The sequence below is a fragment of the Diceros bicornis genome, chromosome 35 (assembly GCF_020826845.1).
Source record: "Diceros bicornis minor isolate mBicDic1 chromosome 35, mDicBic1.mat.cur, whole genome shotgun sequence".
Classification (NCBI taxonomy): domain Eukaryota; kingdom Metazoa; phylum Chordata; class Mammalia; order Perissodactyla; family Rhinocerotidae; genus Diceros; species Diceros bicornis.
The window spans coordinates 24,938,790-24,950,799 of record NC_080774.1 but is presented as its reverse complement, the minus strand read 5'-3'; the positions used below and the strand labels follow the sequence as shown (position 1 = coordinate 24,950,799).

General features: G+C 58.6%; 2 protein-coding genes across 21 annotated transcripts in view; one reads left to right on the top strand and one right to left on the bottom strand.

Annotated features, from left to right (window-relative positions):
* PISD (phosphatidylserine decarboxylase) overlaps nt 1-3,011 on the top strand; it is a 37,559-nt gene extending 34,548 nt beyond the window's left edge. For both annotated transcript variants that reach the window (XM_058531849.1, XM_058531850.1), the window contains 5 exons: nt 477-713; nt 923-1,061; nt 1,310-1,456; nt 1,927-2,087; nt 2,678-3,011. In XM_058531849.1, coding sequence (XP_058387832.1) covers nt 477-713; nt 923-1,061; nt 1,310-1,456; nt 1,927-2,087; nt 2,678-2,902 — 909 coding nt within the window. In that variant the 3' untranslated portion in view covers nt 2,903-3,011. The remainder of the gene's footprint in view (nt 1-476; nt 714-922; nt 1,062-1,309; nt 1,457-1,926; nt 2,088-2,677) is intronic.
* A 116-nt stretch (nt 3,012-3,127) lies between these two features.
* The window catches only part of SFI1 (SFI1 centrin binding protein), a 98,272-nt gene continuing 89,389 nt past the window's right edge, over nt 3,128-12,010 (bottom strand). For 11 of the 19 annotated variants that reach the window (XM_058531822.1, XM_058531825.1, XM_058531820.1 and 8 more), the window contains 9 exons: nt 10,275-10,435; nt 9,740-9,814; nt 8,860-8,934; nt 8,543-8,719; nt 8,204-8,466; nt 7,078-7,182; nt 6,697-6,928; nt 5,000-5,337; nt 3,128-4,358 (listed from right to left, as the gene is read on the bottom strand). In XM_058531822.1, coding sequence (XP_058387805.1) covers nt 4,061-4,358; nt 5,000-5,337; nt 6,697-6,928; nt 7,078-7,182; nt 8,204-8,466; nt 8,543-8,719; nt 8,860-8,934; nt 9,740-9,814; nt 10,275-10,435 — 1,724 coding nt within the window. In that variant the 3' untranslated portion in view covers nt 3,128-4,060. The remainder of the gene's footprint in view (nt 4,359-4,999; nt 5,338-6,696; nt 6,929-7,077; nt 7,183-8,203; nt 8,467-8,542; nt 8,720-8,859; nt 8,935-9,739; nt 9,815-10,274; nt 10,436-12,010) is intronic. The other 8 variants (XM_058531830.1, XM_058531839.1, XM_058531840.1 and 5 more) reach the window with 6 other exon arrangements.

The window sequence follows — 12,010 nt, the reverse complement described above, 5'->3', positions numbered from 1 at the left end:
GCACACAAAAGTCCTGACCCTGGGGGGCTTGAGAGTGTTCTCCTTGCTTCCTGTTAGGATGAGCATGTTCGCTTTGGCTGTAGACTTTCCGTGCACCCGGGGCCTCCTGCTCCTACGTGTGCTGGTCCGGGACACAGGCAGCACTGCCTCCTGCCAGAGCCTCTCTGGGACGCTGTCAGATCCATTAATGCCCCCCCTTCAAGAAGAAAGACTGTGCTGGCCAGTGTCTCCCTGGGGACTAGGCCGGTTGCTATTCGACCTCTGCATTAAATGACTGGAACACCTGAGTAGTAAGTCACTGTGTCATGGTCTCGGCCTCTGCCAGTACTCAGTTTGTGAGAGTATTTGGGAAGCTCAGTCCAGTTCCTAGTGAGAAACAATCACATCACAAAGCCATCATGGGGGTTGGCAGACTGGGAGGGGCAGGGAGCGGGCACGCAGTGTGGCCATCTCATCTGCCTGCCTGTGGCCTGCAGGTGGCCCTGTACAAGTCGGTACCAACGCGCTTGCTGTCACGGGCCTGGGGCCGCCTCAACCAAGTAGAGCTGCCGCATTGGCTGCGCAGGCCCGTCTACAGCCTATACATCTGGACCTTCGGGGTGAACATGAAGGAGGCCGCCGTGGAGGACCTGCACCACTACCGCAACCTCAGCGAGTTCTTCCGGCGCAAGCTGAAGCCGCAGGCCCGGCCCGTGTGTGGCCTGCACAGCGTGGTGAGGCCCCCCCCACCCCCCCGCCTTCCACTCCTCCCTCTAGAAACATGATTCTTGCTTCTGCCTTTGGGAACCAGTCCCAGCAGCCTCCACAGGTGGCCCAGTGGGTGCCCCTCCCAGGCTGGGCCCCCAGGGAGAAGGAGGCCCTGCCCTGCGTCCCCTCTCCTCCCCTCCCCTCCCTGGCAGCAAGCCTCTCCTGGCCCTTCCAGATCAGCCCGTCGGATGGGAAGATCCTCAACTTTGGGCAGGTGAAAAACTGCGAGGTGGAGCAGGTGAAAGGGGTCACCTACTCACTGGAGTCGTTCCTGGGCCCGCGCGCCTCCACAGAGGACTTGCCTTTCCCACCAGGTGGGTCCTTGCCCAGTCACAGCCGGGCAGCCCTGCTGCAGCCTGGCTGGGCTGGACATCAGAGGATGGACAGGAGTGGGTCGGGGATGCTGGGAAGGCTGTCAGAACTGAGGGCCTGCACATGGGCCAGGAACCACTCTACCTGGAGCTTCTGGGCCTGCCTGGAGCCCATGTCCAGACTGCAGGCTCCATGCTGGGTGGTATCAGATGCTTGTCTGAGAGCCTGGCCCTGGTGTCTGCCCCCTCAGCCACCTCCTGCAGCTCCTTCAGGAGCCAGCTGGTCACCCGGGAAGGGAACGAGCTCTACCACTGCGTCATCTACTTGGCCCCCGGGGATTACCACTGCTTCCACTCTCCCACTGACTGGACCGTTTCCCACCGGCGCCACTTCCCAGGTAGGCCAGGGTCACACGTGGGTGGGAGCTGCCTCCGTGGGCCTCAGACAGAGGTCCTCAGCTTTTTTGTGTGTGTGAGGAAGATCAGCCCTGAGCTAACATCCATGCCCATCTTCCTCTACTTCATATGGGACGCCACCACAGCATGGCCTGACAAGCGGTGCATCGGTGCGTGCCCCGGGCCGCCAGTAGTGGAGCGCGCGCACTTAACCACTACGCCACGGGGCAGGCCCCTGGTCCTCAGCTTGGTGTCAGCAGATCCAGGCTCTAGATTTGGGTGGCCAAGGCCCGGAATTGACTGTTTTGGTCTGGCTGGGCCTGGGCAGTGGGGGCAGGGCGGGGTCCAGCCTGCTCTGCACTTGGAATGATGGGCAACACTGGGTCTTGGGCTGTCCCAGAGTGGACACACCGGCTGTGGGAGGCTAGTCGTCCTGCTGGGTGGGGTATGGCAGTGTCCCTGCCCCCAACAGGCTCCCTGATGTCCGTGAACCCTGGCATGGCCCGCTGGATCAAAGAGCTCTTCTGCCACAATGAGCGAGTAGTCCTGACTGGGGACTGGAAACATGGCTTCTTCTCACTCACAGCCGTGGGGGCCACCAACGTGGGCTCCATCCGCATCTACTTCGACCGGGTAAGCAGAGCCCAGGCCCTGTGGAAGCCCAAGAGCTGGGCCACTCAGGGTCCCCGCACCGCATCTCCTATGCAGCCAGATCTGTTGGGATTATAAATTCTAGGAGGGCATGTCCCCCTGCCAGGCTTGGCTCTGAGCTTCTGTTCTGCATGCCCCCCCCCACCCAGATTTGCTGCCACTTGCCCCTGTTGGGAGGTACCTGGAGAGGGAGGGAATTAACCTCCCCGGCCTGGCCCTTTGCTTCTGCTGGGAACGAAAGAGGAATATTGAGCTTGGGGTGGGGCATGCTGATTGGAGGTCAGGCATGTGAGGGCGCGGCCAGTGCCCACCCTGCCCACAGGGCTGCCTTTCTTGGTGTCAGTTTGTGACTGTTCCTTGCCCTCCTCGGTGCTGGTCTTGCAGCACCATTTGTGCTGGAGAACGTAGTCAGTTCTGATGCCTCCATGTTCCTCTGGGGCCTAGTACACAGACCACAGGCTCAGTCCCTGTCCCCACCTCCCTTTCTGAGCTGGGTTGGGGACAGGCAGCAAACGTGTGTTCAAGCTCCAGGGAGTAGGACTCCACATGCTCTGCCCCCTGGCCTCCCCCAGGACCTGCACACAAACAGCCCAAGGTACAGCAAGGGCTCCTACAACGACTTCAGCTTCGTGACGCACGCCAACAAGGAGGGCATCCCCATGCGCAAAGGCGAGCACCTGGGCGAGTTCAACCTGGGCTCCACCATCGTGCTCATCTTTGAGGCCCCCAAGGACTTCAACTTCAAGCTGAAAGCAGGACAGAAAATCCGATTCGGGGAGGCTCTGGGCTCCCTCTAGAGCCTCTTTCCTGGCTGTGGATGCCGAGGGATCTTTTCCAAACAGAAATGGGAGGGTCTTTCTGAGGGGAATCTCTGCAGCTGTCCTGGGGAGTGGACTGGGGTCTGACAGTGGGTGACTTCTGTCCCTGCTGTCCCAGAAGTGCAGATGACGAAGTCAGAGCCCATCATGCCCTAGACCTACATTGTCCCTTCCCACCCTAAAGAGAAAGAAAGTGCAGGCCGGGATGATCTCAGATTCCCTTTGGGAGACTTTTTAACCTACTGTATAAACTGGAGACCCTACATCTCCTGGCTGAGCGTTCCGTTGGTCTTGATTTCCATTTTAAGATGTTAAGTGATAAATATACCTTCTTGCTGCTCCTTCCATCACTGTTTTTTGGCCTTCTCCCTCTGCCTCCCCTGCATGGGGTGAGGTGCCTCTGGCACTGTGGGCCAGCACTGCCCCCCAGAGCAGGGCCATATGGCCTTTAATGCGACGGCTTTCTGTCCCAAATTTATTTGCCCCACCCTGCTCGTTGGGAAAAATGGTCTTTCTTCTTTGTGCTTGTGGCTAAACACATCACCCCTGGCTCCGCCAGCATCTTCTGCGGATGGTGACGAATGGTGTGGCGCTTTGCAGGCCCCAGTGAGTGACCTTCTGGAGCTGGCAAGTCCACTCTGTAGGAGGCAAGAACAATTGCTGCACCTGCCTGAATGGTGTCCAAAGTGAATGGGGCCAGGGGAGAGCTTGCGTCCCCGCCCCGTATCCAGACCGACATAAAATACGGGGAAGTTGCTGCTATTGATTGATTCAGGGGCTTGTGTTGGAGGCAGAAGAAGAGCCTTGGAGTGTTTGGGGGAAGGGGTCAGTGCCTAGAAAACCTGTCCCCAGGTAACAGGTACGCAGTCTTTCGGGAGCCACTGATGGTGGGGACAGGTTTCATCTTTCCTGGGGATGCTGTGAATTTCTCCTGCAGGAGAAGCCATTTGAACTTTTTCAACTGTATCAGTAGCACAGTATTTTTGTATGAAAAGTGGGAGACTTCTGAACAGTAATTCATTTAATTGCAACAATTTGAAATAAAAAAATAAAACTCATCGCAGCTTTGCGTTCTGTTCCTGGAGGTGGGCTGAGGCCTCCCGTAAGCCCCGCACCTGTCTCCCTGGGGCGATGACTCTAGCACAGAGCCCGCCGCAGGGCCTGGAGGCGGGCGATGCAGGTGCTGATGGGCTGGCGCTGGGCCTGGAGCTCAGCGGCCAGCTGCTGGATCTGCAGTTCCACCTGGGGGTGAGGGAGGGACAGGCTGAGCTGAGAGGAAGCACAGCCTGGGAGCTGGTCCCCGGGGGCTGCCTGAGGCCTCACCTCCTGCAGTTCTTCCTGCACCTGCTGCTCTGCTTCCTGGTCCTCAGGCCTGGGCTCCTCCCAGCTCAGCTCCAGCCACCGGCGTAGGCTGCTTGCTTGCCGCTGGTAGGACCTGAGGGAGTGAGATGCCTGCTGCCTGGGCCCTTGGCAGAGCCTCCAGCTTGGGGAGAAGCAGACATCAGCTACTGCTGATGTGGGTGGAGGGAGAAGGGTTGTTCCTGTTCCTCTCGCAGCCTCCACCGGCGCGCAGACAGCAACTCAGGGGGGCCCAGGCAGAAACCCCCTCCCTGTTCCGCTCCCTGTGCAGAGCTGGCAGTGGGGGATCCGCCCACTTCCCTCCAGTCTCCAAGGCTGCTACTTGTCTTGATGGTCCCTGGCCTGAGCATGGGAGATGTGGGCTCTGGACCCAGACCACAGGCAAGACTGGACAGCTGACTATGCAGCTGGGGCCCAGGCCCGTCTTCTCTGCACCTTTGTCTTCCTGTGTCACAATACTCACAATCACTGGGTAGACCACTGGCCTGGCTTCCACATGACCCAGTCAAGTTTAAAGTTTTGCTCAGCTTTGTCGTCCCCTGGCCCACAGATAAGGCTGACCAGAGCCTTCCTGAGCACGACTGAGAGGTACAAGTGCCACCTGTGTGCGGGGCGCTGGCATAGCGTAGATGCATCACCCCCAGGACCCTGGCAGCCAGCTCTGGGGAGACAGAGCCCCCCACTGTCCCTGGGGACGAGTGGCAGCCTGAGTCTTACCAGAGGTTCTGCTTCATGGTCTGGTAGTCCTGCAGTTGCTGCTGGATACCCTCAAGCTCAGCCTCCAGGTCGGTGTGGCCCGTGATAAAAGGAGAATAAGCTTGATCTGGACCACCCTCCCAGCCCGGCCCAGGCTGAATAGAGGGACCCCAGGTGCTGGGAGTGGTACGAGTGCTCGCTGCTCTGACGGGCCTCAGGTGCACACCTGCAGTTTCAGAGCCAGGCCTACGCCTGGTGCCTGTGAAGTCCCCAGGAAGGAGCAGGTGGGGGTCGGGGACACTGGCCAGGGATGGTGAGGCCTGGGGCATAAGCCCAGGGGTGGTTGGCAGTGCTGACACCTATAAAGGAAGGATGGAAACTGAGCAAGGAAGGCAAGAGGAAGGCTGGGGAGGGGGCACTGAGGCTGCCCACTGTCGGTGGGGGTTGGGTTAGGCAAGGCCTCAGGAGCTGGGCTTCCCCACATCTGCCGCAGCCGGCTCACCCAGTATGGCCCTGCCTCTTCCTTCAAGACCTGACACCACTGGAGAACGTCCCACCAGCAACCCAGGGAGCACCTTACACCTTTGTAGTCGGTTCCCACGCCTTCCCCAGGGCCTGGCTCAGCACTGCCCAAGCAGCTGTTTCAAGCCTTACTGACCTTTCACCCCCGCCTACTCAGCTGTGACCTTGCACTTCAGTGAGAAAAGTGGTCAGAGACAATTGTTTTCCTTGTCCAACCACACACCTACAACCCTCCTCCATTCCTTCCTGGTTACAATGTTCTCTGGTGACAATGGACTCTCTCCTGTCACCCGCTACTCCCTCACCACTCTGGCTTAAGTCGCACTCTCTTCAGACACCAGCTCCTTGGGATGGCCCAACCCTGCTGCTGTCTTCTCCATTCTGAGCACTCGTGCTTTCTCACAGCTCCCTGCCCAGACTCCTCCAATTTGATGTCATATGCCCCAGGAGCCGAGGGCCCTCTCCTCCTGAGGGACCTCGTCGGTTCCCAGGGGTTTACCTTCAACCTGTGCTGCAGATTCTCAATTTTGATCTCCAGCCCTGACCTCTTCCCTGAAGGCCAAACTCAAAATCTTGTTGCTTTCTCTGATCTGACAAGTTTACGACAGACTCTTCAGGCTTCACCCCAAATGGGTCCCCACCCCCAGTTTCCCCTCTTTCAGTAAAAGAACTCATTATTTCCTAAATTATTCAAGCCAGAAACCCAGGAGCCATCCTGGATTCCTTCCTTCACTCTCTTATCAAACCCATCAGAGCAAGTCCTGCCTACTTTGCCTCCCACTGAAGGTTTACAGCCACCCCCTGAGTCCCGGCCACCAGCACCTTCTGCTGGACCATTGCATCACAGCAGCCAAACACCCTCCACAACTTCCTACTCTTCTTAAGATCCAAATATTTCACCAGGGCCTGCACGACCCTCCATGATCTGCAGTCTCTTCATTTGTCTGCATTCGGGGGTTTTCTTTAGTCTCTGTCACTAAGAGAGAAGCCTCACGAGCAGCAGCCTGTTCACTGCTGTGTCCCTAGGACAGCGGCACCTATATTGGTGAATGAATGAGTGCCCTCCCTGCATCTTCCTGAGCCAGGAGTGTTCCAGAAACAATGAGCACAGCTGTGGTTATAGTCCCAAGTGCGTGAGGAAGAGCACCAAAGGCCAGACCAAAGAACAGGACCCCAGGTGCCCAGGGAGGACTTACCCTGGAGGGTGCTTGTGCCCCACGTGGCATGAAGGAGGAAGGGGGCAGCAGCTCCGGGCCTGTATTTGCTGTAGGGGGCAGCTTCAGGTCAGGGAGGCCCGGCAGGGCCCCGGGCTGGGGCAGGGGGCTGCCTGGGACCAGTGCTGTCTGGGCCTTTGCCAGGAAGGGCCTCATCACGGAAGGGCCTGCTGGCTGGGCCACACCTAGGCTACGCTCCCGCAGCACCTTCAGCCTGAGCAGAGGGAAGACAGGAGCTGGTCAGGCCATGGTACCCTTCTGAGGTGGAGGAAGGAGAGGGGGCCACCCCCCTTAAGGCCCCAAATCACAGGCCCCAGATGGAGGTACCACCTTCTCTCAGGGGCCCAGGACCACATGACCTACCCCTGCCCCGTGAGGGTGCCACAACCCAGGGGCCTCTGGCTCTGCACAGGCTGCAGCAAGAAGTCTGGGCGTCGAGGCTGCCTCCTTGCCGAGCGGGCAGCACTGCTGGGAAGAAACATGGGCCCGTTCCTCCAGGCTGCTCAGGGGCTGCAGGGGGCCTGAGACCTCTGGGGAACAGGTCATCCAGTCTGACCCCTCCAATCTTATAGGGAGACTGAAGGCCAGAGAAGGAAAGGCTCTTGCCCAAGGTCAGCAGGTGAGCTGGGGTGGGCCTGAGCCACATGAAACTTCTAGAAATTCCAATGAAGCAGGCCTGAGGCCGCGGGGATGCCTCACCCACATCATCTCATCTGACCTCTAAAGCAACCCAGGCGATGCAGGTGCTCGTCCCACGTCACAGGGGCAGCAGGCTTGTCAGGGTCAGGCCCTTGTTAGGGTCAGGTGGTGAGGGAGGCAGAGCAGGACAGAGACCTAGGCCGGTGTCCCTCCCCGCCGGCGACCTGTCCACCAGGCTCAGGCAGTGCTGGTCACTCTGACAGCTGACAGCTACATCAGCCTGGTGTGTGAGGATGGGGCAAGAGCCAGGTCACAAAAAGTGGGGTTTCCAAGGGGCCGGCCCCGTGGCTTAGTGGTTAAGTGCGTGCGCTGCACTACTGGCAGCCTGGGTTTGGATCCTGGGCGCGCACCGACAGACCACTTGTCCGGCCATGCTGAGGCTGCGTCCCACATACAGCAACTAGCAGGATGTGCAACTATGACATACAACTATCTACTGGGGCTTTGGGGAGAAAAAGGGTTGGGGGGGAAGTGGGGTTTCCTAGAGGGAGCGTATTTCCCGGCCATAAGGGGAGAAGTGGGGAGACTGGCAGGTCTGGAGACAGGAGGGCGGGGCTGCCCTACAGCCCATTCCTTTTGCTAACTACATGTTCTCTCCCCCGCGCCCAGGAGGGACAGAGGCTGCGGGCCCAGTTAGGGCCCAGCAGAATGGGAGGGACGGGATCCTGCTGGAGAGAGGGGTCGGAGCGGCTCAGTTGTGACCCTCAGGGCCCAGTGTCCTCCCTCCTGTGCAGTCCAAGCTTTGCCCCAGGTGGAAGCGAGGAGAAGCAGCAAGAGATGGGCTACTCACAGCTCCAGGAGTTGGGGGTCCCCAGCAGCCAGGGTCAGGCTGCCTAGAGCTCCCCGAGGCCCATGAGGAGTTCTTGGCCTCTTGGTCTCCAGGGCAGCATCCCCAGCCCCAGCAGCGATGCGGTTGGGAAGAGGACCCTCAAATGTCACTCTCCTGCTGGGCACGGTGGATGTGGGGGGCTGAGCCTCCCTGCCCCACCCCAGCACCTTCTGTTTCCAGAGCATGGCACAGCGATGGACTGCACGGTGGAGACTGTGGGCTGCCTGCAACCGGCCTCTGGTCAGATCATGCCGTGCTTGCCCACTCCCCACAAGAAGGGGTGGGGGACCCTGGGCCTACCTGCACCTGCTGCTGGGCATGCAGCTGCTGCCGGAAGGCCTTCATGCCAGCTGCGAACCGCAGGAGGTGCGTGACGCCCTCCTGGAGCAGCTGCTGGTGGTAGGCCTGCACCGCCCGCTCCAGACGTGCCTTCTTTCTCCTCTTTTCCAGCACTAAGCCCAGCCATGCAGCCCACACCTCCGGGGAGAGGAGGTGAGGCCTAGTTCTCCCTGCTTAGGCTCCCCCCGGGGCTGTGCCCACCACTCACCCTGCCCTCCACCGAGGCACAGTCTGCTCCTGGGAGAGGCAGGAGCAGTGGGATGCGGAGCCCCCATTACCTTTGCCTGTAGTGAGAAGGACCAGAACCACAGGGCCCGTGCTGTGCCCTGCTGCTCCCGCCTCCTGTTCACCAGCTACAGGCCAGAAAAACAAGATTACGGAAACCACCTTCAGGGAGGCCACCCTGACCACATGGCCCTGGTCACTCTCAGACCCCTCTAGTTGGGCGCTGCCCATCTCCACTCCTCAGGCCCTGCCAGGCCCTGAGGTGGTGGATCAAGGAATAATCTTTTGGAAAGAACAAAGGCAAAGAGCTCTGGGGGGAGGGAACAAGTGGGAGAAAGGCTGGGGACAGCTGGCATTACAATCCAGAGAGTGAGAGGGACACGTGTGTGTGACAGAGACACACTGCTGAGCATGATGCAATCTCGCCTAGTGTTTTATCAAGGCCTCGGCAAAGACTTAAAATGCATTTCATATTAACTTTTGGATATTACCCTGATGTATTTTTTAATGTGACACTGTAGGAACAGGGGCTGAAGTGACTTGGCCTCATACAGGCACAGGTGGAAGGAAGCTGCCAGTGCCGGGAAAATGACTGAGAGGAGCCCTGGGACAAGAGTGACATTAAAAATGTTGAACTAGGGCCGGCCCCGTGGCTTAGCGGTTAAGTGCTCGCACTCCGCTGCTGGCGGCCCGGGTTCGGATCCTGGGCGCGCACCGATGCACCGCTTCTCCGGCCATGCTGAGGCCGCGTCCCACATACAGCAACTAGAAGGCTGTGCAACTATGACATACAACTATCCACTGGGGCTTTGGGGAGAAAATAAATAAATAAATAAAATCTTTAAAAAAAAAAACAATGTTGAACTAGAGGCGTGGGCTCAGGAGGCAGTGGAAGGAGGGGGAAGGGAGAAGGGGCTTCTCTATGGCTCCCACCTGCTGTCTCCACTGGCAGAAGCAGGACCGGCTGAGTGTCTGGGCCCGGAGTCGGGCGCCCTGCCTGTGCAGGAGCTGGGGAGAGAGTGCGCACACAGGGAGCTGCGTACCGACTGTAGTCAGGTGCCCCACACCCAGACCACCTGGGGGCAGCCACAGGGTGAGAGGCTCCAGGCCCAAGTGAACTGTCCTCCTATTGTCAGGAGGAGTTTGGGATGAAGCCAAGGGCCTCCTGCACCAGGCAGGGGTGTCTAGATGACTCTGTAGGTCCCCCGCCCCTGACAAGCCATGGTTCAGAGTGAACCAGTTTCCCTGCTGAACCATCTTCCACCTGGGGGAGACCTGATCCTGAAGCTGGCTTCCCCGCTTCCCGCCTTCCCAGAAGGCTCCTGCAGCCTTGTGCCCACAGGACCCAAACCACCCAGCACTCAAGCTGGCTGCTGTGAGTTCTGCAGGAAGGACCTCTTCCTCCCCAGGACACCTCCTGGCCTGGACAGCCCCACCACTCAACCTGGGGAGCTGCCGCCTGCCTCACCCTCTTCCTGATGCAGCACAGATGATGCGCCTTCCACCCGGCCATGCCCTGCAGCAGCAGCCGCTGGCAGTCATGCTGCACCGCCCTCTCCAGCTGGACTCTCCGCTGGGCTGCCCTCTGGCCGCGGTCCCACCAGCGCCGAAACCAGATCCTAAGGTAGCCTAAGGCAGAGCAGAGTCAGAGTTTGCTCTTTTGTAGGATTCATACGAATGACTATGCACCAGTAAAAGTTTAGAGAGTGGGGAAGGTTGTGTGGGGATAGAGTTGGGGTGTTGGCCCACACTCAGTGAAACCACCACATGGGGACGGCGGCCGCTCTGTGAGGACAGCTCTGGCCACCTTCAGCAACTGCGGGCCCCTTGGAGACCAGAACCAGGTCTGCTGTTTACTATTGTGCCCCCCAAGAGCCCCTCAGAGCCACAAGTCTGTCCACAACGACAGCAAGTGTGCCAGGGTCCCCACAGAGCCCCCTGCAAGATGCTGCCAGGCACACGAACGAGAAGACCCGTGGTCTGAGGGAGTGGAGGTGGCAGCCCTGTTTTGCCAGGGAGGAAACTGAGGCTCAGAAAAGTCTAAGCAGCCTGAGCCAGGCCTGGGGAGGAGGCACGGTATCTGCCCGGCCACATCCTGCATTTTGTTTCTATCACCAGATTCTCTCCTGAGGGAGCAAGTGCTTTGTTCTGCTGATTTTTCCTTTTGGATTTTCTCCTTTTCTTAGGCCCTGAGAGAATTTTCTTTTAGCAACAATAGAAGAAGGTTGATACAGGGCACTGTTGCCAAGATGGGGAGTTCTCCAGAACCAGCTGGAGTGGGCAGGGAAGGTAGCATTCACAAGCCTGGAAGCCAAGCGTTAGGACTAGTGCTAAGACTCCTTGGGTACTGCTTTAAGTGTGTATATTTGAGTCTCACTGGATCCTCATGACAATCCCAAGAGGCAGGTACTATTATCCCCACTTTACAGATAGAGAAACTGAGGCTCAGAGAAAAGGACTTGCCCAAGGTCACACAGCCAGCATATGACCCCCGCCTGCACTCCTTAAGTACTCTGTTTAACGTGTCTTATGCCACCTGCCCTTCATTCATCCTCCTCCAGCACCCGGGCCCCACCCTTAGACTGCCACGGTGCACCTGAGACCCAGAGCCTTAATTAAGTCACGAAATGGTTCCAGGTATTGACTGCGCATCTACCATGTGCTGAGAACACACTGTCTTGTCACACGGTCTCCTAGGTCCTTTGTACCATCCGTAATGGACACGGCAATCCCAGGGCCTGCCACGTGCCACCACCCCCTTCTAAGGAAAGCTGCCTGCCTCACAGTCCTGCTGAGAGCAGCAGCTTCAGGCTGTACCTTGTGCCTGTCACCTCTAACTCCCTACCGGGGCCACCTGGGCCAGGAGAGGGCACCTGACCCCAAGGGGCAAGGCCTCTGCAGCACCAGTGCCAAAGCTCTGTCCAAACAGGGACCAAGGGATGGGCTGAAGCCCTCGACCTCTTTCTTGGGAGTGACCTACAGACACAGCTCTGGTTTCTGGGGTGGGGGGCAGCTTGAGGACACAGAGAAGCACGTTAAGGGTGGAGCAGCTGCAGGATGTTGACCCCAGCGTTCTGTCCAGAGGATCTGTGTCCATCAACACAAACAACTGCAGCCAGAACCAAACCAAAGCTGATTAATTTCCATCCTGGCACAAACTTATCAAGCCAACTTATCAACTTGATCTGTCTTCTCTACTGTCCG